This window comes from Mustela nigripes, chromosome 10, assembly GCF_022355385.1.
Source record: "Mustela nigripes isolate SB6536 chromosome 10, MUSNIG.SB6536, whole genome shotgun sequence".
NCBI classification, from domain to species: Eukaryota; Metazoa; Chordata; class Mammalia; order Carnivora; family Mustelidae; genus Mustela; species Mustela nigripes.
In genome coordinates this window covers 52,246,592-52,268,637 of record NC_081566.1, presented here as the reverse complement: position 1 = coordinate 52,268,637, position 22,046 = coordinate 52,246,592, and the positions used below count along the sequence as shown (strand labels likewise).

The following is a 22,046-nucleotide window of genomic DNA, read 5'->3' as shown; positions in this document are numbered from 1 at the left end:
CTGAAACCAATGACTTCTTTCTTCTTTGGCTTCATGTGCACACTGCAAAGTCACATACATTATGAAAGAGCCAAAGGCTGGCCATTTGCCCCACTAAGTTAAGTCACCAGTGCTTGCTTACCCCTGAGACATAATGGCAACGCACTCTATATTTTGGGTGTCAGTGGAGATGGATGCCATGTCTGAAGGGATGTGCAATTGAGTTGATAAAGAGTGAATGATTGGCATTGGGCACAAGCAGTTTCTTCTGTCAGGGCTTCAAAGCATTGCTTATGAAACCGGCCACGAGGACAGCTCCATGCCAGGACCGCACTTCATACTTGATCCTGACCAGCACCGCCCATTTGCCCAAGTGCAATTTTTAATGTAAAAATTCTACATATCATCTTACAGAATAAAACAGAGAAGTCACCTCATGCCCACACTTCAATTTCATACCATCAATAGGCACCTTTCTGCGTCAGCCAAAGCCTCTCGAAACTTCCTGGTGCCATAAAAGGTCACCAAGAGCAATATTTTTAGTGTGTTATAGCAGGACTGTGATTTTCGTCAAGCTTGTGACATGGCTGAAACCGGAAAGAGATACCTAGGCAGAAAAAGAACTGTACACAGAAAAACAAATGCTGCTTTGAGTGCAAAGAGAAGTTCTCATGGACAGAGAAAAGGGTTGTGAAGAATCTTAATAGATTTTTTTTCAAATAATTTGTCATTTATATCAGAGTACCACCAATATCCAGTTCCATGCATTTTTAAAAATCTAGTGTGCTGATGCCAAATAATAATAATGCACATTTCCTATGAATATTTTAAATCCTGTTAAACGTGTGTTAATAAAAGATGTTTGTTCCAGCCAACTTGGTCAGTGTAGTGTTCGACTATTTGCAACCAGATAAATACAAACAACTTTTGGTTCTTGTTTTGTGTGTGTGTGTGTGTGGTGGGGCGGGGGGGTTGTTTTTGTTCTTTGTTTTTTTGCATGCTGCTGGCAGTTCAAGCACCTGACCTATCTGCAGTTTTCAAAAATGCATGAAGATTGTGTTAGACTTGGATGCGTATGATTGGCAACATGAAGACCCTTGCCAAAGCACTGAAATCTCAGGATTTTTTTTAACCTGAAATAACAATCATTCCTGCTTACATTACTGTTCCTGTTTTCTTGTGTGCTCACAATTGTTTCCTGTGCAATGTATGCATATAGAAATTGTAGCTGGCTGGAAGGGTACTTTGGCTGACTAAAATCCGGCCCTGTGGAAAATACAAGTTAACCCACTGTTCTTTAAAAATGTGGATTCCCTAGACCATCAAAAGTCAGATAACCTGTTTTTCTCAAACTTTTTTAGGTAGCAAGATTGAAATATAGAATATTTTTATTTCAGTCATTTTAACAGCAAATATTTGTGGTGTACACAGGCAATTAGATGAACCTGATGAAAATGACATTGTTTTCTAAAAATGACTTCTCTCCTTCCAAAACAAAACAAAAACTCAAATTGGTTCTAGAGTAGACTGTTGAGTTATCATATATTTTTAAAAGACTTAAAAAACTTGATTTTGCTAAATTTGAACTTAAAGACTCCGTATTTATATTTCAACCACTCATCTAAGAGGCATTATTAAATCAAATTTGTGGGATCTAAGCAGTTTTTCTGTAGATTTACCTAGACAGCTTTTCATAAGCTCATCATTTTGCTGACAGACTGATTGTGAGTTTTGCCTGGAGTATGCTAGAACATAGAGCAATGTATCCTATCATTTATACAGTAGGATTTTAAGTATTCTTTACATACTTTACATATTCGATATATTATACCTTGTTGTTATTTTTCCCACACTTAGAGTTGTACCGTGAACAAGGGATGAAGCAAGGAGAGATACTATTCTTGTATCTGGATCCTGCTTTACTTTTTCTTCAGCATTTTTGAGTATTCTTTCCCTGACCCCCTCATTTGAGGTTCTCACAGCAGGTAACAAAGGGATAGAGATTCTTCTGAAGTGAGATGGAGAGACATTGCAATGTTAATTGACATCTGTATCTAACAGAACACATTTCTTCCTCATTTGTTGTCTGGCAAAATCTGCTCACTCATTAAGCCTCTGCTCAAATGTCACCTCCTCCATGAAGCCTTCTCTCCCAGCTGCTACTGTCAAATTTTAATTTGTATTGTACTTCTCAGGACCTAAGTCTCTGTCTCATTTGTCTTTGTACCATGGTCTCCCCTTATCTGCAATTTTGCTTTCTTTTATTATGCGTATGGCTGTTAATCTCTTAGTGTGCATAATTCATAAACCATCATAGGTATGTAGGTATTGCAAAAACATAGTATGCAAAGTGTTCGGTACTATCCGCAGTTTCAGGCATCCACTGGGAGTCTTGGAATGTATCCCCTGCAGGTATGGGGGAATGACTCTGTGTTCAGGGCCTGGTGGAGTATCTGATAGAGAGCAGATGCCCCCAAATTGTGAGGTCAAGTATTGATTGAGAAGACTTTTATTTAAGCAATCCATGAAAACTCAACCAAAATTCAGACTTTATCTGGGTACCTTTCTTGTCTCAGGGACTGAAAGAGACATCAAAATTACACGTTTGATGTAGACACTGTTCTTTCCTTGAGGCAGCCTTTATCTAGCAAGAGGGACATAGAGTGAAACCGTAGTTAGAGAATAGAGAACTGAAGCTTCTGTGACAGGAAGCCCAGAGGCCAAGCATTTCCCTCAACATGGGATGTCAGGAAAGCCTTCCCTGAGAAGACCAGGAGAAGGAATAGGGAATGACTTATATTTGGAGTTCACTTTATTTAATATCACATTTCAAATTTATTTCCTCACAATCGGTCCAGAAGAAGGCAGAAGAAGCAATTGTTGTTGGGTTGTCCGTGGACACAGGAGACCTGGGGGGTGGCTTGCAGGTTGTTCTACCAGTGGTTTCAGCCTCAGTCTGAGATAAGGCAGATGAAGAGGAGAGGCAAATGTGAGAAGGAAATCTCCAAAATATTCCTCATTCTCTCCCTTGGTCAGAGGCAGCCTCTGGCTTTCCCTTTCATTCAACATTGTCTGTCTTGACTGGGATAATGAATGTTCTAATTAGAGAGGTGTCTCCTAGACCAAAATAAGTCTATTTCAAAATGAAGCAGGGAGGTGTATATAAGAGGCGAGTTCTAGAAGGAAAATACTTTTTCTTATTCGTGAAACCTATACTCTTAGTCTTGTGACATGGAGAAGTAAAACTGTGTTATGAAATTGGATTAATTGATCAAGATCATTCTGGAGCAGGATTTTCTGGGTCATTTAATAAATACAGTTGTGCTCTTAGGAATATTTAAGTTTTGAAATTAATATTGCATGGCCCACATCTTTTCACTAGTGTGTTTTAGAATTTGAAGGCTCAATCTGCACCTTAAGAAATGTTCTCTGTGAGAGAAAAATAACATTTTAAAATTAGAGTGGAGCATATCTATAGCAGTAGATTTTATTTTATTTTATGAAGAAATATGAACTACAGGTTTCAATAATGTTGAAAATTATTTTGCTTTCTCTGTTCTAAAGAGTCTTCCTAATTGTTTTAAATTTTAGCTTCTGAATGCTGACATATTTATCCTTTCACACAGTGATTATAGGTATCTTGTTTTGTCCATTACAGAAGATCCATGATGAAAAGTAAATTATTTCATCTGCTGATTTAGAGAGCAAAATGGCTCTGTATGCATATCACTACATACTTTGTTTTCTGATACATGGACCCCCTCCCCCCTGCCAAATTCTTATACTTCCAGAAGTACTAAAAGCAAATATTTATATATTTTTTTACATTCTTATTTTTATATCCTAAGATCCAAAGCTAAAAGCAACTAACAGAAACTCCTTTGAAAGGATGGATTGATTAATGAAATGTTCTACCCACCTGGCCTCAGTATCCCACCTGCGCTCTTGGATCTCTTTTGGCCACGTAAGGCGTACTGTTCTTCCAAATCTGGAACTTCCAGTTCTTTCAGGACATTTTCTCTGCTTTCATGAATTCTCACATCGACACTTTTAATTTTCTGTCCCGAACTTTCAAGGAAGAATCCATAGCCATTCACCACAAAATATGTCCCAGTTCTTGAAGTCAAAGCATTCTTCCTAAACTATATTCTGTTCTCTCATGGGAGAAATGGAGAAAAAGAGTTTCTGATATTGGTTTTCCTGCTTGCAGACTATCAAATAGTATCCTTTCAATTTCAACAAGCTTCCAGTCTTCAAAACCTCCTTTTATTAGATACCGATGTGATGCCCATGTTACACAGTCCATTTCCTGTTTTATCAGTTGTCAAGAAGCTGCACATTCATTTTTGTGCAAAACAAGGAGCACCCAGTTTTAATATTTGTTTTGGGATACAACTATCATACCCCTTCATCATCACAAGAATAATATTTCTTTACCTTTATTTTATTGGTCCTATTTCATTTAAGTCTTTTCTTATGAGCTGTCAAAAATCCTTTTGGGGGAGAAGTTGAGATATAAATAATACATTGATAAAATAATTTATGATTAAAGAGAAGATAGAATCTATCCCTCTTCTGCTAACATATCAGTAGCAAGTATTGAAAGACTACGTTAGCATTAGTGTGTAATATATTGCTATATATAATTATACACTCATCTATTTGCCACCTTGATTTTGAATTTACTGGCAAATTTAGGGGGTATTCATGTGTGTAGTTAATATTACTGAACAGAGCTTTTAAACTGAGTTTTTAATTAGAACAGTAAAAAGTTGCTTTAGGGCAATAATGAGAACATAACAGGAAAACTGAGCAGTCATGGTAATTCTAATAGCGAACAAGTGTTGAATACCTGAGCGGACCACTAGAAGTTCTATCTGTGTCCCAAGTGGAAGTCATTCGAACTATTTATTCTCCCTGCACTCACATACACACGCACGTGCGTGTGCACATACACCCATCCTGAGACGCACAGGATGAAAATAAATAAGCAGACCCCTCCGCTAACGATTGCGTTACTCTGTTTCAGGCCGGGGCTGAACTTTTGAAGCTGGTGAGCAAAATAGCTCCCCATAAAAGATAATTTCATTTGCCAAAATGAAACTACTTTCTGTTATTAATGCTGTAATGAAATGGCCTGAAATAGGAATCAGGGATCTCCACAGGAAGGACACTCCCGTTGCCCGCTCCGGGAGGGAGTTCTCTAAACAATTACACCCACGGAGAGGGCTGTACAGTTGTATTTTCATCACTGGCCAGTTGAGCTGTGTGGCTGTCATACGTCCCAGGCTCCCCTCCAGTGACAGCCGCATTGACAACATGTTATACTCCACATTGATTTTACAGTTAAGGAGCTGATTGTGATATATAGGGATTTTAAGAATTCAGCTGAGAGGCTGACTTTTGCCTTTTATCATTCCATTAAAATTTTATAACCATCTTTTTCATGTCATTTCATCCATGAATTCTTACTTTAGAAAGTGATAGCTACCACTGTGAGCGTAACTTTTCTCATGTTCAGAGCTTTTTATTGTATTAGCAAACTACCCCAATTATAGTTATTACTCATGTTTTACATAATTGTGGTGACCCTTTCCACCATGCAGGAGCATGCCAGTTGATTTGTATATAGAATTAGATGATTCGGCTTATCATTTTAAAGCATTAAATTGAAAGAGTGCCAGGAGTCAGGTGTTAACACTTCCCTGGCCAAAGGAGCTAATTAAGCTCCTTTCAGCTTTCTCTACTGAGTCACACAAGTTTAAGGACCCTTCTTGCAACAAGAGCAGGGAGCCAACTCAGCCAGAGCGGGAAGCTAATAAAATGTATGCTGGCTTTTAAGGGGCAGGGGCGGGGCACGAAATTGAAATTGAACATTTCATCTTTCCCAAGATAAGAGATCATCTTTAAGGAAAGCCTGTGTTCTGGGAGAGTTTGAAGTGCTAGTTCATCTCGCGACCGTAGATGTTTCACCTATAAAACTACCATCAGATTCAGGAGGAAAAAAAGGTGTATCCCCATCCTAAGAGGAAGCAAACTGTGTCGTTGTTTTCTTTTCTCTGAAGAAGCTCACAATTTAAGAGTGCACAAATGAGGAATTAACTAATAATTAACTAAGCAAGACTCTGCTAGAAACCCTCATAGAAACTCTCCTGATTCTTAAATTTAGATTATTTGGGGGGGGGGGCGGAGGAGGAGTGGTGAGAAGGGTAAGGCAATAAAGACTAGAATCCCCTTCTTTGATTTTAGGGACCCCAATGTCAGAGGATCCGGTTCTCCAAAATGACACTGGCATCTTGTAAGACCCACACTTACCTTTCTTTAGGAAAAGCCAAATCTGGATGATGAGTGTAAATAAGCAAGATTCTGTATCCTTACAGTGATATATTAATTGCGGCCACTACTATCTATTCAGAGAATAAAAGAAATGTCACAGTGGCTTTAAGAAAGCTTTAAAATGAAAGCTAACAGTAGACTAACGTGGAAAATATGATTCTTATCAAAATCACTGTACTTTTAGGATTTTTCTCCTTCAAATCAGATGCATTACCAGATTGTCAGGAATGGCTTGATTTCAGGGTGAGCGCACTATAACATCTTCCCTCTCAAAAAGTAATTAAGATTCGACCATCAGTCCGGTTGTGACAAATGTGGGTCGTGTTTTGTGACAGTGGGCTCGTATTCGTGCCCACATAACCCAGCTATTATTGTAATCACTGGCTTTAAGAAGCAGCGGTTGCATTTAAAATTTAAACCTGGGGTGTAACACTGATTCACACACACACACACACACACACACACTCACGTAATCAACGCTGTTTTAAACAATTACTAAATCCAAGTATATCTTCTTTAAAGATTTTCAATAAAATCTAATGTTCACAGAAAAATCTCATAAATGTCAAAATTGCTGTGGGCAGAAAAGGGGGATATAGTATTTTCTTGATCTGTTGTAGCAATTTATAGATTTCAGGCTGTGGTTTATAAGAATGCTAAATGTTCTGGAATTACAGCTGTTACTGATCAGTGATTGAGCCAGATTTGTGTTATTGCACCATGTTCTTGCTTGTACCTAGAGAGCAGTAAAGCCTCCATATAATAAAAAGCACCTGCATTTTAAATGAAATTTCAATTGAAAAACTTAACAGCCCTTCAAATTGCAGAATTTAACGCAGCCCAGTAAAGCTTAAATAACACTTTGCCTCCACAGGCTGAGGGGTTTGCATTCAAGGTGACTTGATTGTGTCGCATGGTGAAATTATTTACAATTAAGGAATTTCTCTGGAGGGCTGCAGAATATTTGCTGTTCCACAACACCTAAGCAGGCATATGGTGGGCCTTTTTCAGTATTCATGGAGCCTCCTGAACCTTTATGATAATTGAATCAGTTAGAGTGCTGAGTGGAGCAAGCATAAAACCTGTTAACCTAAAGGTCAGATCTGTGCATTGTTTATTTATCAGTAGGTGAAAGAGCTAAATCGGCAGCTTCTGTCACAGTCACAGTAAAAAATCACCTATAATATTAACAGGGAGTAGATAAATTGCAAAACATGGATTAGAATGATAAACAGAACTAGGTATAATATGGAATATATAATGAGAGATGCTGAAGGATTTTACTGGGCTGTAAAATATGCAGGTTTGTTATGATAGTGTTATTGATTATAATTAGTTACTGGGGCTCTAGAAAAATGGAACTTTGGTTACGGCAGCCCTCTGATATCGTTCCCTTTTAATACCTTTAGTGCAGAAAAGTCTGCTTCATATGTTTAATCATTAGCTTAAGAAAGACAAATGAATTTGATGAAATTCTCTTAGAAAGGAAAAATGACAGTTGAGCTCCATAATATTCAACAAGTCCTTCTCGCACATTTAAGAACAAAGCAGTCACAGTCTTTGTCTCTACTGTCCTCTATGACATCTATTTACTTTCTAATTGGCCTTTGCCAAGTGTCCAATTTCATACTTTTACAGAAGAGTTATCATTCATTTTAGTTTTATTTTGAAGAGATGGGGGAAGTTTGCAAGAGATAATCATTTTTTGTATTTATGCCACTTCATAGAACCTGGACCTATGGACCCTCCAATTCTTCTGGATGTGAAGTCAAGAATGATGTTGGTCACCTGGCAGCATCCTTTAAAGTGCAATGGGGTCATTACCCATTTTAACATTTACCAACATGGCCACCTCTCCCTGAAAACTTCTGGAAATATCACTAATTGGACAGTGATCGATTTGCGCCCATATACTGCCTATAAGTTCCAGGTAGAAGCCTGTACTATGAAAGGTTGTTCCCTCTCTCCAGAGTCCCAGACTGTATGGACACTCCCAGATGCACCGGAAGATATCCCAAGTCCAGAGCTGTTCTCTGATACCCCAACATCTGTGATTATATCTTGGCATCCTCCCAAGCACCCCAATGGCTTGGTGGAGAACTTCACAATTGACAGAAGAGTCCAAGGGGAGGAAGAAGTTACTACCCTAGTAACTCTCCCAAGAAGTCATTCCATGAGGTATATTGACAAGACTTCTGCTCTTAGACCATGGACAAAATATGAATACAGGGTAGTAATGAGCACTGTTAATGGAGGTACAAATAGCAGTGCTTGGGTAGAAGTGACCACGAGACCCTCACGACCTGCTGGAGTACAGCCACCCGTGGTGCGTGTGCTAGGACCTGATTCAGCCGAGGTAAGAAACTGAGTGTTCTTTCTCCTTTGCAGACTTTGGAATTTACCCTGGATTGACTCTGTGTTGAACAGAGCCATCTACTGACAAAAGGCACACATTTGTTGTTTTAGGCATTCGCTGGAGAAACTGGGTTTTGGCCTTTGGCCCAAACTATCTTGAATTTGATGTCAGTTTTTCATTTCTCCCTGTATCCCCTTAATTATATTGTTGAGATGCTTCCATTTGCCTCACACACCTGAAATACTTTGAATGCCACAATGGGATGCTTAGCTTAACCACCACGTCAGATTTAAATAGATCAGAAAATGAGAAGAGATGGGAAAATGCAGACGAATAGATTAGCATACTAACAAAAGTTCCAATTACCAATATTCTGATTTTTTTTAATGATCAAAGAATCAAAACGATGGGGAAAGAAATAAAAATAGCATATTACTGGGCTATCTAGAAAGTGTTCAATTATTCACTTCATTCTACTGGGAATGAACTCTTGAGGACAGGATAACTACCATTGTTTTGGCTTGCATACAAACTTCATTCAAGGGAAATTAGTGTAACCAAACAGGAGGGAGTTTTGTAGCTTAGAAGCCTCTTTTGTGTAAATACACACATGCTTCCATGGATTCAGTCTTGTACTACTGCCAAAAGTATTGGTACAGTAGCTTGCTCACCAGAGCACAAAACAAAGGATATTTGCATAACAGCAAAGTTCATCTGTTGAAATTATTACTTGGATCTATGTTGTGTGTTCTCTCTCCCCCACAAAAGCAAACACTAGATGTTACTAAACAGTGTAGATTATTGAAGAAATTTAATTTGACCTGTAAACTAAGAGCTATTTTTAAAAGCCTTTTTTAGTTTCAGTGAGAGACTAGCAAAGCAACACACCTTTTTGATAGAAATATCAAAAGTATATCAAATTCTGTTGAGCACCCACTAAAAGGACATTAATTTGAAGTATATGGCATATAATGTTTATTTGACAGATTGGGCAATCTTAAGAATCGCTCTTCACTCAAAAGAAAAACCAAACCAAACCAAACAAAATCCCAAACAAACCTAGAGTCATTAATCATTTCAGAAATAACTTTTTGTTTTAATCCTGAGGGAATCTTAAAAAACTTCAGTAGCAATACCAATCGATACAATGCGACTTAAGCACTGTCCCTTCGCAAAGGCAAAGCTACATATGTACTGGACATTTTTCTGGATTCTCTAGGACAAAAATTTAATAACTAGTCAGATCTGAAAAAAAGAACAAATATTTTCAGAAGAGTAATATCTCCATGCACAATGCTACTTAATTCGGCATATATAAATAATGATCAAAAGTACCCAAAACAAGTGGCCTTCCTTTTTCTTCTTCTTTTTTTAAATTCCCACTTTTGATTTTGTAACCTCATCCCAGGATGAAACAATGTACATGGCTTGTCGGCTTGCTTGACTAAAGTTTAGATTAGCTTGGCTAGGGAACTCAAAGTCCCAGGCTCTCACCTACCAGGTCAGGAATCGCAGATCTCTAAGAAGGTACTTGAAATATATGGCCATGATACATTAACAAAAGTCTTTTTTTTTAATCATAATTTTAAATCATTAATTAATTCTCATTTTATTTATATCTAGAAAAGAAGAAGTTATCAACGAAGAGACTCTTCAGGAATATTCAACTGAATCTAGTTTAGGCTAATACATATTTAAATATTAAAGCGACGTATTTGTGCTTCAGTATAATTGGCTCACATTATGTTCAGAAAGATGTTAAGATTGCTAAACTGCATCTTCCAGTGATACAGCTTACCTGACACACAAAAGCATGTGACTGCAGTAGAGTGATTTCTCTCTGTAAAACACAAGATCTAAAAGTTAAAATTGTGTATACATGAAATATTAATGACCATACTTGTCATTAATGCACCAGTTAAGAAATTGATTCGACATTTACCACATAGAGTCATTCTGAGTATTAGGATGAAGGAAATCGTCACTAATATTAACAACAACAATAGTAACTTCAGTTCTGCTGACATTTATTGAGCAGGGACATACCTTCATGAGTGCCTCTTTAAGCACTGAGGATACACCAGAGACCAAAACAGAATCCTTACTTTCATGGAACTTACATTTTAGACAGAGTATAAATAAATATATACGAATAAATATATAATATGCCCAGAAGTTACAAGGACTTGGTAGAAAAAAAAAAAAATCAGTGTAAGAGGAATAAAGAATACCAGCCAACAGGATGGGGGAGAACAGGACTGGCCTGGTATTTCTCCCTAGTTCGTTCTATATTGGGCCATATGTTCTGTTCACCGTCACCCCATCCTGCCTGTAAGATGTCGTGATCTAACAAGGAATGCAGGGAAAACTCCATATACTTACTTAGGTCAAATAGAAAACAAATAACATGATAATAAGTGCAAAAAGGTGATAGGACTTGGCATACATTTGAGCTTTAAGAAGGGACTTGGCATACATTTGAGCTTTAAGCTGTATATCAAAGTCATATTCTTAATTCTGTTTTTGATTATTTGATTATAAAGAAAATAAATAATATATGATGTCAGAGAGGTTATCTGAAAAAGTAAAAACCATGCAGGTTTATTTGGTATTTAATCATGTAAGAAAATTCATTGCATTTTCTAAAGTTGGCAAAAGTACTCTGCTAAAACTTGAAAAAAGATAGTTTGGTAAAACTATAGACTAATTTCATATATGAATATAGATTCAGAACTTTTCAATAAAATATTAGGAAATTGAATCAAGGAGTATATTAAAAGAATGACATGCCAGGAGACTCCAAAAATGTAAGGATGGTTTAATGTCATGACATCTGTCATACTTCCTAAGTCAACTGATCAACAGAGAAAGCTCATATAATTTTTTTATCAATAGATGCAATAGAAAAAGGACTTAAAAGATTTAGCAGCCATTTCTAGCAAAAATTCAATGTAAAATCAGATTAAGATAAAGTCGATTTTTAGGGGGCGCCTGGGTGGCTCAGTGGGTTAAGCCTCTGCCTTCGGCTCAGATCCTGATCCCAGGGTCCTGGGATCGACCCCGCATAGGGCTCTTTGCTCAGCGGGGAGCCTGCTTCCTTCTCTCTCTGTCTGCCTCTCTGCCTACTTGTGATCTCTGTCTGTCAGATAAATAAATAAAATCTTTAAAAAAGAAAAAAAAGTCAATTTCTAAGATTGCTGGTGTTTAAGACTCAACTGTTCACTTTATAAAAGTGCAAGATTTACAAGGTTGCTTATAAAGGTTTAGAGGTTGCTAAAGACTGAAGTCTTTTTGTTTTGTTTTGTTTTTAATTTTTTTCATTTATTTATTTGTTTTTCCTTACCATAGCACATACCCTCCCCAATGTCCATCACCCAGCCACCCCATAGCTTCCACCCCCTCTTCCCTTCAGCAACCCTCAGTTTATTTCCAAGATTAAGAGTCTTTTATGGTTTGTCTCCCTCTCTGGTTTCATCTTGTTTCATTTTTCCCTCCCTTCCCCTATGATCCTCTGCTTTGTTTCTCAAATTCCTCATGTCGGTGAGATCATATGATAATTGTCTTTCTCTGATTGACTTATTTCGCTTAGCATAATACCCTCTAGTTCCTTCCATGTCATTGCAAATGGCAAGATTTGGGGTTTTTGTTTTTTGGGGTTTTTTTGATGGTCTTGAGTGTAATTGAGGACTAGTTAGAAAATAAAACATGCAGTTATGTTGTGTAACTGTGATGTGGCAAAAAAAAACTTCGATGGTGATAACTCAAGCACAGCCCCACCTTCCACAGCTAAAGCAGAATGAAAGATAATAGGTCTGCAGTTCTCAGTCTTCAAGTGTCAGAGCTTTCACTCCGCTCAGACTGCTAAAGACACCCACTGTGATCTTGGGCTACAAGGAGTAGCAGTGTCCACAGATTCTGTCCATGCATTGTTACTAGGGTGTATACTCTTAGTGTTGCTCATTTACAAATCTGATAATAACCCAGAGTAAAAAGAGTTGTCCTAATCACCATTATCACCCGTTCACGAAGGTGGACCTGTCGTTGATGTCTGCTTAAATCAAATGATAATATATATTATTTATATATATTTATAGCATCTTATGGAAGAAAATAAAATAGCAATGATGACTACTATTTACCAAGTTCATATTAAATTCTAGGAATTGCTCTCATTCAATACTTAATCCAGCTCTAGCAAAGAGGTACTTATTACTATCCCCATTTCATAGGCAGGAATACTGGGAATTAAGAATAGAAGTAACCAGAGCACCTGGGTGGCTCAGTGGGTTAAGCTTCGGCCTTCAGCTCAGGTCATGATCTCAGGGTCCTGGGATCGAGACCCTCGTCGGGCTCTCTGCTCAGCAGAGCACCTGCTCCCTCCTCTCCCTCTGCCTGCCTCTCTGCCTACTTGTGATCTCTCTCTCTCTGTAAAATAAATAAATAAAATCTTAAAAAAAAAAAAAAAAGAATAGAAGTAACCTACCTAAGATTACATATGGAGAAGAGCTAGAATTCACCCCAAAGCAATATGGTGGTTCTAAGAGCCCATGCTGTTCTCAGCTTCTTTACACTGCAACAGAAGGAGACTATGCTGTCTTCCTGGATGACAGGACTTAATTCCACAGTAAATTAAACCTTCCAAGGTTGACATATACACCTAACATCAATCAAATGAGACTGACAATAATGTTTTGTTTCAAACTGGATAAAATGATTTTAAATTATATAAAAAAGGCTAAATGGTCAAACTAGTCCAGAAAATTGTGAAAAAAAAAATGCCAAGGTGACATCTTCAGTATTTCAACTTATCATAAAGCCACTGAATCATGACATGGTATGGTATTAGCATAACAACAGACAAATGATCACTTGAGCAGACTAGAGGTTAGATACAGATACAAGTATACATGAGAACTTAACTTATTATAGAAGCAACATTTTATTTCAGTGGGAAATAATGGTTTTTTTAAAAAAATAGTACTGGCCTGACAGTCCATGTGTAAGAAAAAAAGATCTTTCTATTATATCCTAACTAAATTCCAATAAATTAAAATTTTAATGTGAAAAAATAGAAAGCTTAGAAAAAGAATTATATATAATTTAAAGATTAGACAGATCTTTCCAAAGAAAAACAAAACAAAACAAAAACCAGAAACTATGACTTAAAAGAAAAGCTAGGGGCACCTAGCTGAAGGGTCTGTCTTCAGCTCATGTAATGATCCTGGGGTTCTTTTTTTTTTAAAGATTTTTATTTATTTATTTGACAGCCAGAGATCAAAGTAGTCAGAGAGGCAGCAGAGAGAGAAGGAAGCAGGCTCCCTGCTGAGCAGAGAGCCCAATGCGGGGCTCCATCCCAGGACCCTGGGAGCATGACCTGAGCCAAAGGCAGAGGCTTAACCCACTGAGCCACCCAGGCACCCCATGATCCTGGGGTTCTGGGATTAGAGCTCCATGTTGGTTGGGCTCCCTGTTCGAAGGGGAGCCTGCTCCTCTCTCTCCCTCTGCCCCTCCCCACCCTGCTCGTGCACTCTCTCTAATAAATAAGTTAAATCAAATTAAAGAAAAAGAAAAGATTTTTTAAAAAGAAAAATAATTATATATAGCTAGAAAATAATTTGATTGTTTCTTGCTGGCCATATAACTTCCTCAAAAAACAAAACAAAACAAACGTTAAACTCTAAGAGACAGTTTGGTAAAATACAGCTGTAACACACATTATAGAAAAATAGGTTATTTCCACATAATATACAAAGAACTTCTAATAATTTAAGATAAAAAGGTAATTCAATAGAAAATAATGTGCAAAATATGGATAATTTAGAGGGGAGATATCAAAGGGTCAATAATATTTGGAAATATTTATACCTTGCCAAAAAAGTCAAGAGAATGCAAACTAATTAGAGAAATAAGTAATAATTAAGAAATAATAAAGTAATAAACAAGCAAAAACTGAAAGGAGTGGTAATTTTAATAGTTTGTGAAGAAACAGATCATGGAAACTCATTGTCTGTGATAAAGTGAATTGCCTCAACCTTTTAGAAAGTAATCCCTCAGTAATGATTAAAATTAAACATAATATACCTTCTGGCATAGCAATTCTTGCTAATCTATCCAATAAAAAACGAATACAACCATATATGCATATATTTTCAAATATTGTTTTTAGCAGTAAGGAAATGTCAATAGGATAAAAACTGGATAATTTGTTTTCAGTCATGAAAGGAATATTATGTAACAGAAAAAGAATGAGTCTATCCTCTAATGTTAAGTGTAAAAAAGAAGTTGCAGATTAACAGGTGTAGAATAAACATATCTTGCAAAACATTTTTTAAAAAGAGAAAGCTTATATATGTGTGGGTATATTTGCTTTGGTTATATGAGCATACCAGAAAGTATGGGAGAATATATCCCCAAATATTACGTTATCCTTTTAAGAGGGTAGCTGGCAATGGAGAGGGATGGAAGAAGGTAGAGGTGAAAGGCCACAATCAACTATAGACCTATATCTACATCTACATTTATTATAAATATATAAATACTATATTACATATACTCTTTCTCTAGTTTCAAGATGCAAATCTACTATCTGAAATGAGAAAGTAATGTTAGCAATTTTAAAAGAAAAGGATGACATTTTGAAAGAGAACATTGAATTTTATTTCAACAAATATTTATTGTACAATTTATTCCGTGGGAGAAGCTTCGCCAGGGAGTCCGTTGTTAAGAGAAATTGCTCTATGGAGTCAAGTATTCCATGCTGTTGGTCCTTGTATATCTATATGTTGTATTGATTAAGTAGTCTTAGAGTTATGCAATTACATGAAGACATGAAGTCTTCCAAAAAATAATAACTTAAAAGAAAACTGAAAATCTAAGAAGCACTCAACTAAAAAATAGTTATGGTAGGCAAGAGAGCTCTGAAATAAGCATTTTATTTCTAGCCAATAACTATAATTCTATATAATAGATTTCAGTGTAAAATTACTGTTTTAGAGAACATCTATCTCTCGCTTATTCAGGTCAGGAAGAGATTCTTTGGTGCTAGTTTTCGGGGATTCGGCAATACTCCATAATCCTTCCTGTGGCCCATGTATATATAAAAAACCTTGGGAAGTTAAACAAAGTGTTAATCTCATACATTTTGGCCATACTATGGTAAATATGCTCTTAAGCCTAGGAAAGAATAGAATACAATATTTAGCTAGCTGGCTCCTTAAAAATCTTAGACACATTTATTTTTAATAATGGCTGCAGGATATTTTCAAGAAGGTAATCCAATTAGATGCCACTTCTGTTAGCTTATTGACCATAAGGACAATGGCCTTCTCCACGTAAAAGTCCTTCAAAAAATTTCTGTAGAAGTAGATTCATGTCTTCCAATTCAGTACTGTCAAAAAGACATTTTCTTTCTAAGTCTAACTTTTTAAATGAGAAAAATAGCTCATTTCTAGTTGTAAACATTTATAGTAGAGAAAATTAGTTTTTTTTTTTTTTTTCCCAAAGATCAAATGACTGTCTCCAGTGTCATTACATCCAATCTCTTAACCTCTTCTGGATATCTTATCCAAGATATATTTCTTTATTTTAAAGATTTTATTTAATTTGAGAGAGAAAGCATGAGCATGAGTGGGGTGAGGGTCAGAGAGAGAGAGGGAGAGGCAGAGTCCCCATTGAGCAAGAAGCCCCCCACAGGACTTGCTCCCAGGACTCTGGAATCATGACCTGAGCTGAAGGCAGATGCTTAATCGAGTGAGCCACCCAAGCACCCTTCAAGTTTTATGTTATGAATGGTTTTTCTCAGCCTCAATACCAAGTTCCAAATCAATTTACTATTAGCTCAACTGCACAGACTGTCTCCTAAGTTTTAATTCTTTCAAGTGCTGCCAGACCTTGACCTGAACTCGGAATGTTCTGGCTTGAAAGGCAAAGAAGTGGTATTCCACGTATCAGTAGGGTTGAATTTAGCTATCATAACCCTTCCATTTTTCATGTACGTGACAAGTATCAAGAAGCCCTGAGTTTGACCTTGACTCCTTTTTTGGTGTGTGTCCACTGAGCATTGTACCTCCAAAACAAATAGAATCCTGTATCTTTTCTACAACCTTTGCTCTTTAGGTTTCTTTGATCTTCCCTACATGCAGACACATCTGCTATGCTCATAAGGAACACATTTAAACCTTCTTTTCGCCCTAGGACAGTGTGGTCCACTCCAAGGAGTTTTTAAAATTAACAATTGCAAGCCATGTAGTAAAATCTGAATAGATACTGGGTCATTGCTAATTATAAATTAGGACACAGTCATCAAGCAACTAGACAACTGACATGTGGGGGGAGCCCATTTTGTTGCCACTTATTAGTAAGAATGCCCTCTCAAAATCCTAGGTGATAATCCTTCTGGAAGAAACTCTTTTCCCTTTGATTTAAGATAGAAAATGTTGGTCAGTCCTTCTCTATCCTAATTTTTGTTACTTTTTTCTGACTTTGATTTTGTGTAGAGTTACAAATGTGGTTATCAATATATATTTACTCTGGAAATATGTCTTTTAAATTTTTACAATAACTATGCTCAGGGAAAACATATAATCTAATCAGCTGTGAGTACAGTTACTTACTGAATTCTGTCTCCGTGTGCATGGCATTAAATGGGCATACAATTTGGGCCCTGCCATCCAGAAGCTTACAGGCTATTTAGGAGATGAAATATATACTCCAAATTTTAAGGGACGTTGCAAGACAATGGTAAGAGAGAAACCAAAATAGTATGTAAAAAAATTATTTTTTTAATGGCCTATATACATTTTTCTAGGGTTCTTTTACCCCCAAAGCATGTGTATTACCACTATAGCCTTAAAAAATTTAGCCAAAAAAAAAAAAAGGAATATTAAACATTGTAATATTTCATTACAAAATGTTTCTTTTTTTCTGGCCCATGCTCAGGCCCATCTGTTAGTTAAACAGGATCATCCTTTGCTTGCCTTTTTCAAGGCTTATCTCGTATATCTGAGACTAGAATTTGCTATTGCTTTACTTTCTACTTGATGCACGTGTGAGATTCAGAAACTCAATTGTGTATCCTCAGAAAATGCAAAGTCTGATTCCTCCACCATCACCATCCAAAAAAAAAAGGAGTGACATATTTAGAGTACATACCAATAATGCAAAGCGGGGAGTTCTGATGTTTCATTTAATTGAGTTATAAACAAGAAAACTGTCAAATCCTGCCGCTGCCCCATTGATGCCTGCGGATGTGTGAATTTCCTCCATGTGTGTGCTCTGTGTCCTTTAGCACACCCACAGTGGAGATGAATCACTAAGGTGTGTATTAGTCTGACAGTCCTAGAAAGTATCACGATGAAAAGCCAAACCCAGGAAACAGCATTTCATTTAGTTCCTGGTGTACTGCTAATTGATCCCAAACCTCTCATTACTGTCTAGTGCAAAAGACTAAGTCGAAAGGAGGCATTTAGAAAGTGGCTAAAGTGAAAACAAGGCACGGCAAAATTCTAGGTCTTGTGAACTTCACTTGCTCGGTTCCTGTGTTGTCACACTGATTCTAAATTTATCTTTTATTTCAGGTCACTTGGAAACCCCCACTCATGCAGAATGGAGACCTGCTTAGCTATGAGATCCGCATGCCGGATCCTCGTATCACAATAACCAATGTGACTCCCTCAGTGTTAAGTCAAGTAATTACTCATCTGATTCCTTTCACTAATTACTCAGTCACCATTGTGGCTTGCTCAGGAGGTTACGGGTACCTAGGAGGGTGCACAGAGAGTTTACCTACCCATGTTACCACCCACCCAACCCTACCTCAGGGCATTAACCCATTGTTGGTGGTTCCACTAAGTGAGTCATATGTTGGAATTTCGTGGCAGCCACCATCCAGACCAAACGGACCCAATTTGAGGTAAGAGAAAGTGACTGTGCATTTGGATTTTGCTATGGTCTTATCTCCAGGAAGGAAGGAAGGAAAGAAAGAAGGAAGGGAGGGAGGCTTTTACTCCCGTATGAATGTAGAACTAATTCCTAATTGGATACCCCCACTCATAACTCAAATACAATTTCATATTGTGTATCTCGACTTATATGGAACCATAGAAGTTCGAGATAGAAATATAATTTTGTGAAGCTCTAAAACCCCTTCAAACAACAATCACTGCTCCCTAGCAATTTTTTATGTAATCCTTCTCTTGATTTTCAGAATATGTTTTTATTATATGTTAGACAAACTCTATGCCTGTTCTGAATGATACATTTACACAAAAATGCCTCAAAATTCTGAAGCTAACACAATAATTCTCTGGCAGGGTATTATTATCTGGAAACTTGTAAAGAATGTGGTCAGGGACATAGATAAGATGAAAGAAACGTGTGTGATTCTGAAATAGCTTTTTAACAACCTCAACTTGACACTCAGCCAAGAGCAGCAAGTTGATAATATTATCATTATTTATAAAGCAGTGATGGGTTGATGTCTTAGAAAACCATTAACTTTATAAGCATTTTGTATTTCCACTTTGTGTGAAACTGGTGATAATGTTTTGGCAAATCTGAAATAGAAGAAATCTAAAATGTTATCATTCTTACTGATAATAGTAAAATGTGAATGTAGCTGATTGTTTCAAAATAATTGAATACCTGAAACTTGAGCCAGAAGACAGTGATTATCTGGGAAAAAAAAACTTCATGATTGTAAATTAAGATGTTTTCTTTTCGTTTATGTGCACACACCAGGCACTCATGCTATGAAACAACCTGAGTTTTGGTAATAACATTAGTTGAGATAATCCCAATGTTTCTGCTTGTCTTTTGCTTTAGATATGAGCTTCTGAGACGTAAAATCCAGCAACCACTTGCATCAAATCCCCCAGAAGATTTAAATCTGTGGCACAATATTTATTCAGGAACTCAGTGGTTTTATGAAGATAAGGGTCTTAGCAGGTGAGATTACAAAAACTATAAAAACAAACGCTGGCATTTAGTCTTGAGCACGTTGACTAGTTCAGAGTATCTTTGTGTCTTCATTGTGTGCGCATGTTATCAGTTGTGCAATAAAACATGTTCGGTGATTATCTGTGGCATTAATCATCGAACTGCAACAGTCAGCATGTTTCATGTTTGCCATCTTAACTGTACACTTAAAATAAGCCTTTTGAATTCAAACTTGTACATGTTTAAGCTCTAGCAAGACATGAAAACTTAATAGAGAAATTTGGAAATACTGAACATCCATAAAATGGGGGAGGAGGGGAGAATGACTGGATACTTACCAAATGCTTAGTACTTCTGGAAAATAATTGTTACAAGTCACTGATCCAACCCACAAAAAATTGTTTAGTTGGCACACCTCAGATTTGAAAGAATTCCACGTAGGGTTTAAAGGAACCAGGAGACAGGCAAACAGGATGTCAGCGAAGAGCACCTTGTGGGAGAGCCCGCTGACCTGGGTGCGTTTCACCCAGCACTGGAGAACGGGTCTGGGACTTCACGCAAGTCATGTAACTTCTCCAGGCTTAACTTGGTCGATAAAATGAAGAGATTGGACGGAACTGAATCATTTCTCAGCTTTGATGAGTCCAAGCAATGTAATCAAATCACCAGAAAACAAAATAAAAACCCACAGAGTGTTGTATGAATGCTTTTCAGACGTGTTTTTCAATAACTTTCCTATAAGCTTTATTATTTTCCTGGACTCACTACTGACTGGCTCTACTCTGACCACTGTGTACAGCTCTGGCCTTGCCTCCCTCCTCTTCCTCACCGAGGCTTGGCCCAGCCTCGTTCCCCGCACTTCCAGGGCCTGTGATGTGCCATACTTCCCGGCTCAGCTTCTCCCCGCCGCTGCCCTCTCTCTTTGTCTGACCAGCTTATCCGTCTCACGCTGGCTGGGAAGTTCCCTAGTGGCCTTCCCTGCCCTGACTCTTGGTCTGACTCAGCTGCCCCTCTGTATTCTTACAACACCCTCACATATCACTAGAGTCAGTAATGTACTGACCTGGGGACTTGTCTGGACACCCCATTATGTCCTCAGATCCACCCTGAGGCAGGGCTTTGCTTTCATAACTTTTGAACCTTCAGTCCCTAGACTACTGTCTGCACATCCTGGGCCCAGGAATAGTTGTTAAATGAATGAATATGTTAACTCAGGAAAGGGTGGGTTATTTCATTTCTCTGTGCCTTAGGAATGTTAATTGTATTGTTATTCTCTTTAGGGGAATGGATGGAACTAGGGAAAATCTCCATCCTTCTTAAAGGATTGTGATGGGAAAAACTTACAGATATTGTAAGGTTCTGGGGGTGGGGAGGCAGCATGAATCTGATGAAGCTATAGAGCGAACCACAGGAAATTGCCATTTTTGGGTAAGTCAACCTAAATTATCATGGCCACTAGACTGTTCACTATTTTTAATTATTTACTTCATCCAACACCATTCTATAATTACCACTTCAGTTGAAGAAATTCATGTATTCAGCAATTTCTTCTTGCTGAAAGGCCCTAGGATAAGACAAAAATGAATTCAGCATAACCCTTGGACTCAGAGACCTCACTCACAGTCTAGTGCAGGAAAACATACCACCCCCATGGCTATGTGTGTACTAATTGCTTTTTTTTTTTTTTAAGATTTTGTTTATTTATTTGAGAGCGAAAGAGCATGGGGGGAAGGGTGGAGCGGGGGTCAGTCCCAGGACCCTGAGATCAAGACCTGAGCCAGAGGCAAATGCTTAACCAACTGAGCAACCCAGGCTCCCTTGTATTAATTGCTGTCATCCCAGTTCGCTACTTGGTCACCAGTACTGCATAGGACAATCATATAGAAAAGTAACTTTCTACAATCTGTGAACTCTGAAGGCCTTAAATATACCATTTCTAAAAGAGACAGACCTTGACTATGTAACATTACTGAATCAGATGTTTAGCCATGAGATGTTTGAAAAAGAGAATAAACCTCAGAAAATTAATGTTTCTTTGTAGAAGAAATGAAAAGTTATAAAAGAGAGCCAAAGCCAAATATTTATTATTGAAATTTTAGTGATACCTCTAAGAATTTTTAATGAGAAGTCCAAATCTAAGATCTAAGAAAAGAGATATAGTTTAATCCCCAGAAATCAAGTTGAAATGTAAGGTGACATAAACATAGGGATGACAGCTATTTCTAAAAGGGAGGTATACATCTAACAAAATACGCTGAGTGGTATTTTGACTAGCCTCATAATACTAAATGCCAAGGGATTTTTTTTTTTCCTGCTAAGACTAGCAAAATAAATAAATAAATAAATAAAAATCTTTTTTATTCAAATAACTACTATGGCCCATGTAAGCAGCTTGTGGTAAAAAAAAAAAAAAAAAAAAAAAAAAAAAAAAAAAAAAAAA

General features: G+C 37.3%; 1 protein-coding gene across 1 annotated transcript in view; it reads left to right on the top strand.

Moving 5' to 3' along the window:
* Window positions 1–22,046, top strand: part of USH2A (usherin) — a 673,955-nt gene that overhangs the window by 425,226 nt on the left and 226,683 nt on the right. The window contains exons 40-42 of the mRNA XM_059413329.1: window positions 8,043–8,671; window positions 18,247–18,581; window positions 19,493–19,615. Of these exons, the coding sequence (XP_059269312.1) occupies window positions 8,043–8,671; window positions 18,247–18,581; window positions 19,493–19,615 (1,087 nt within the window). The remainder of the gene's footprint in view (window positions 1–8,042; window positions 8,672–18,246; window positions 18,582–19,492; window positions 19,616–22,046) is intronic.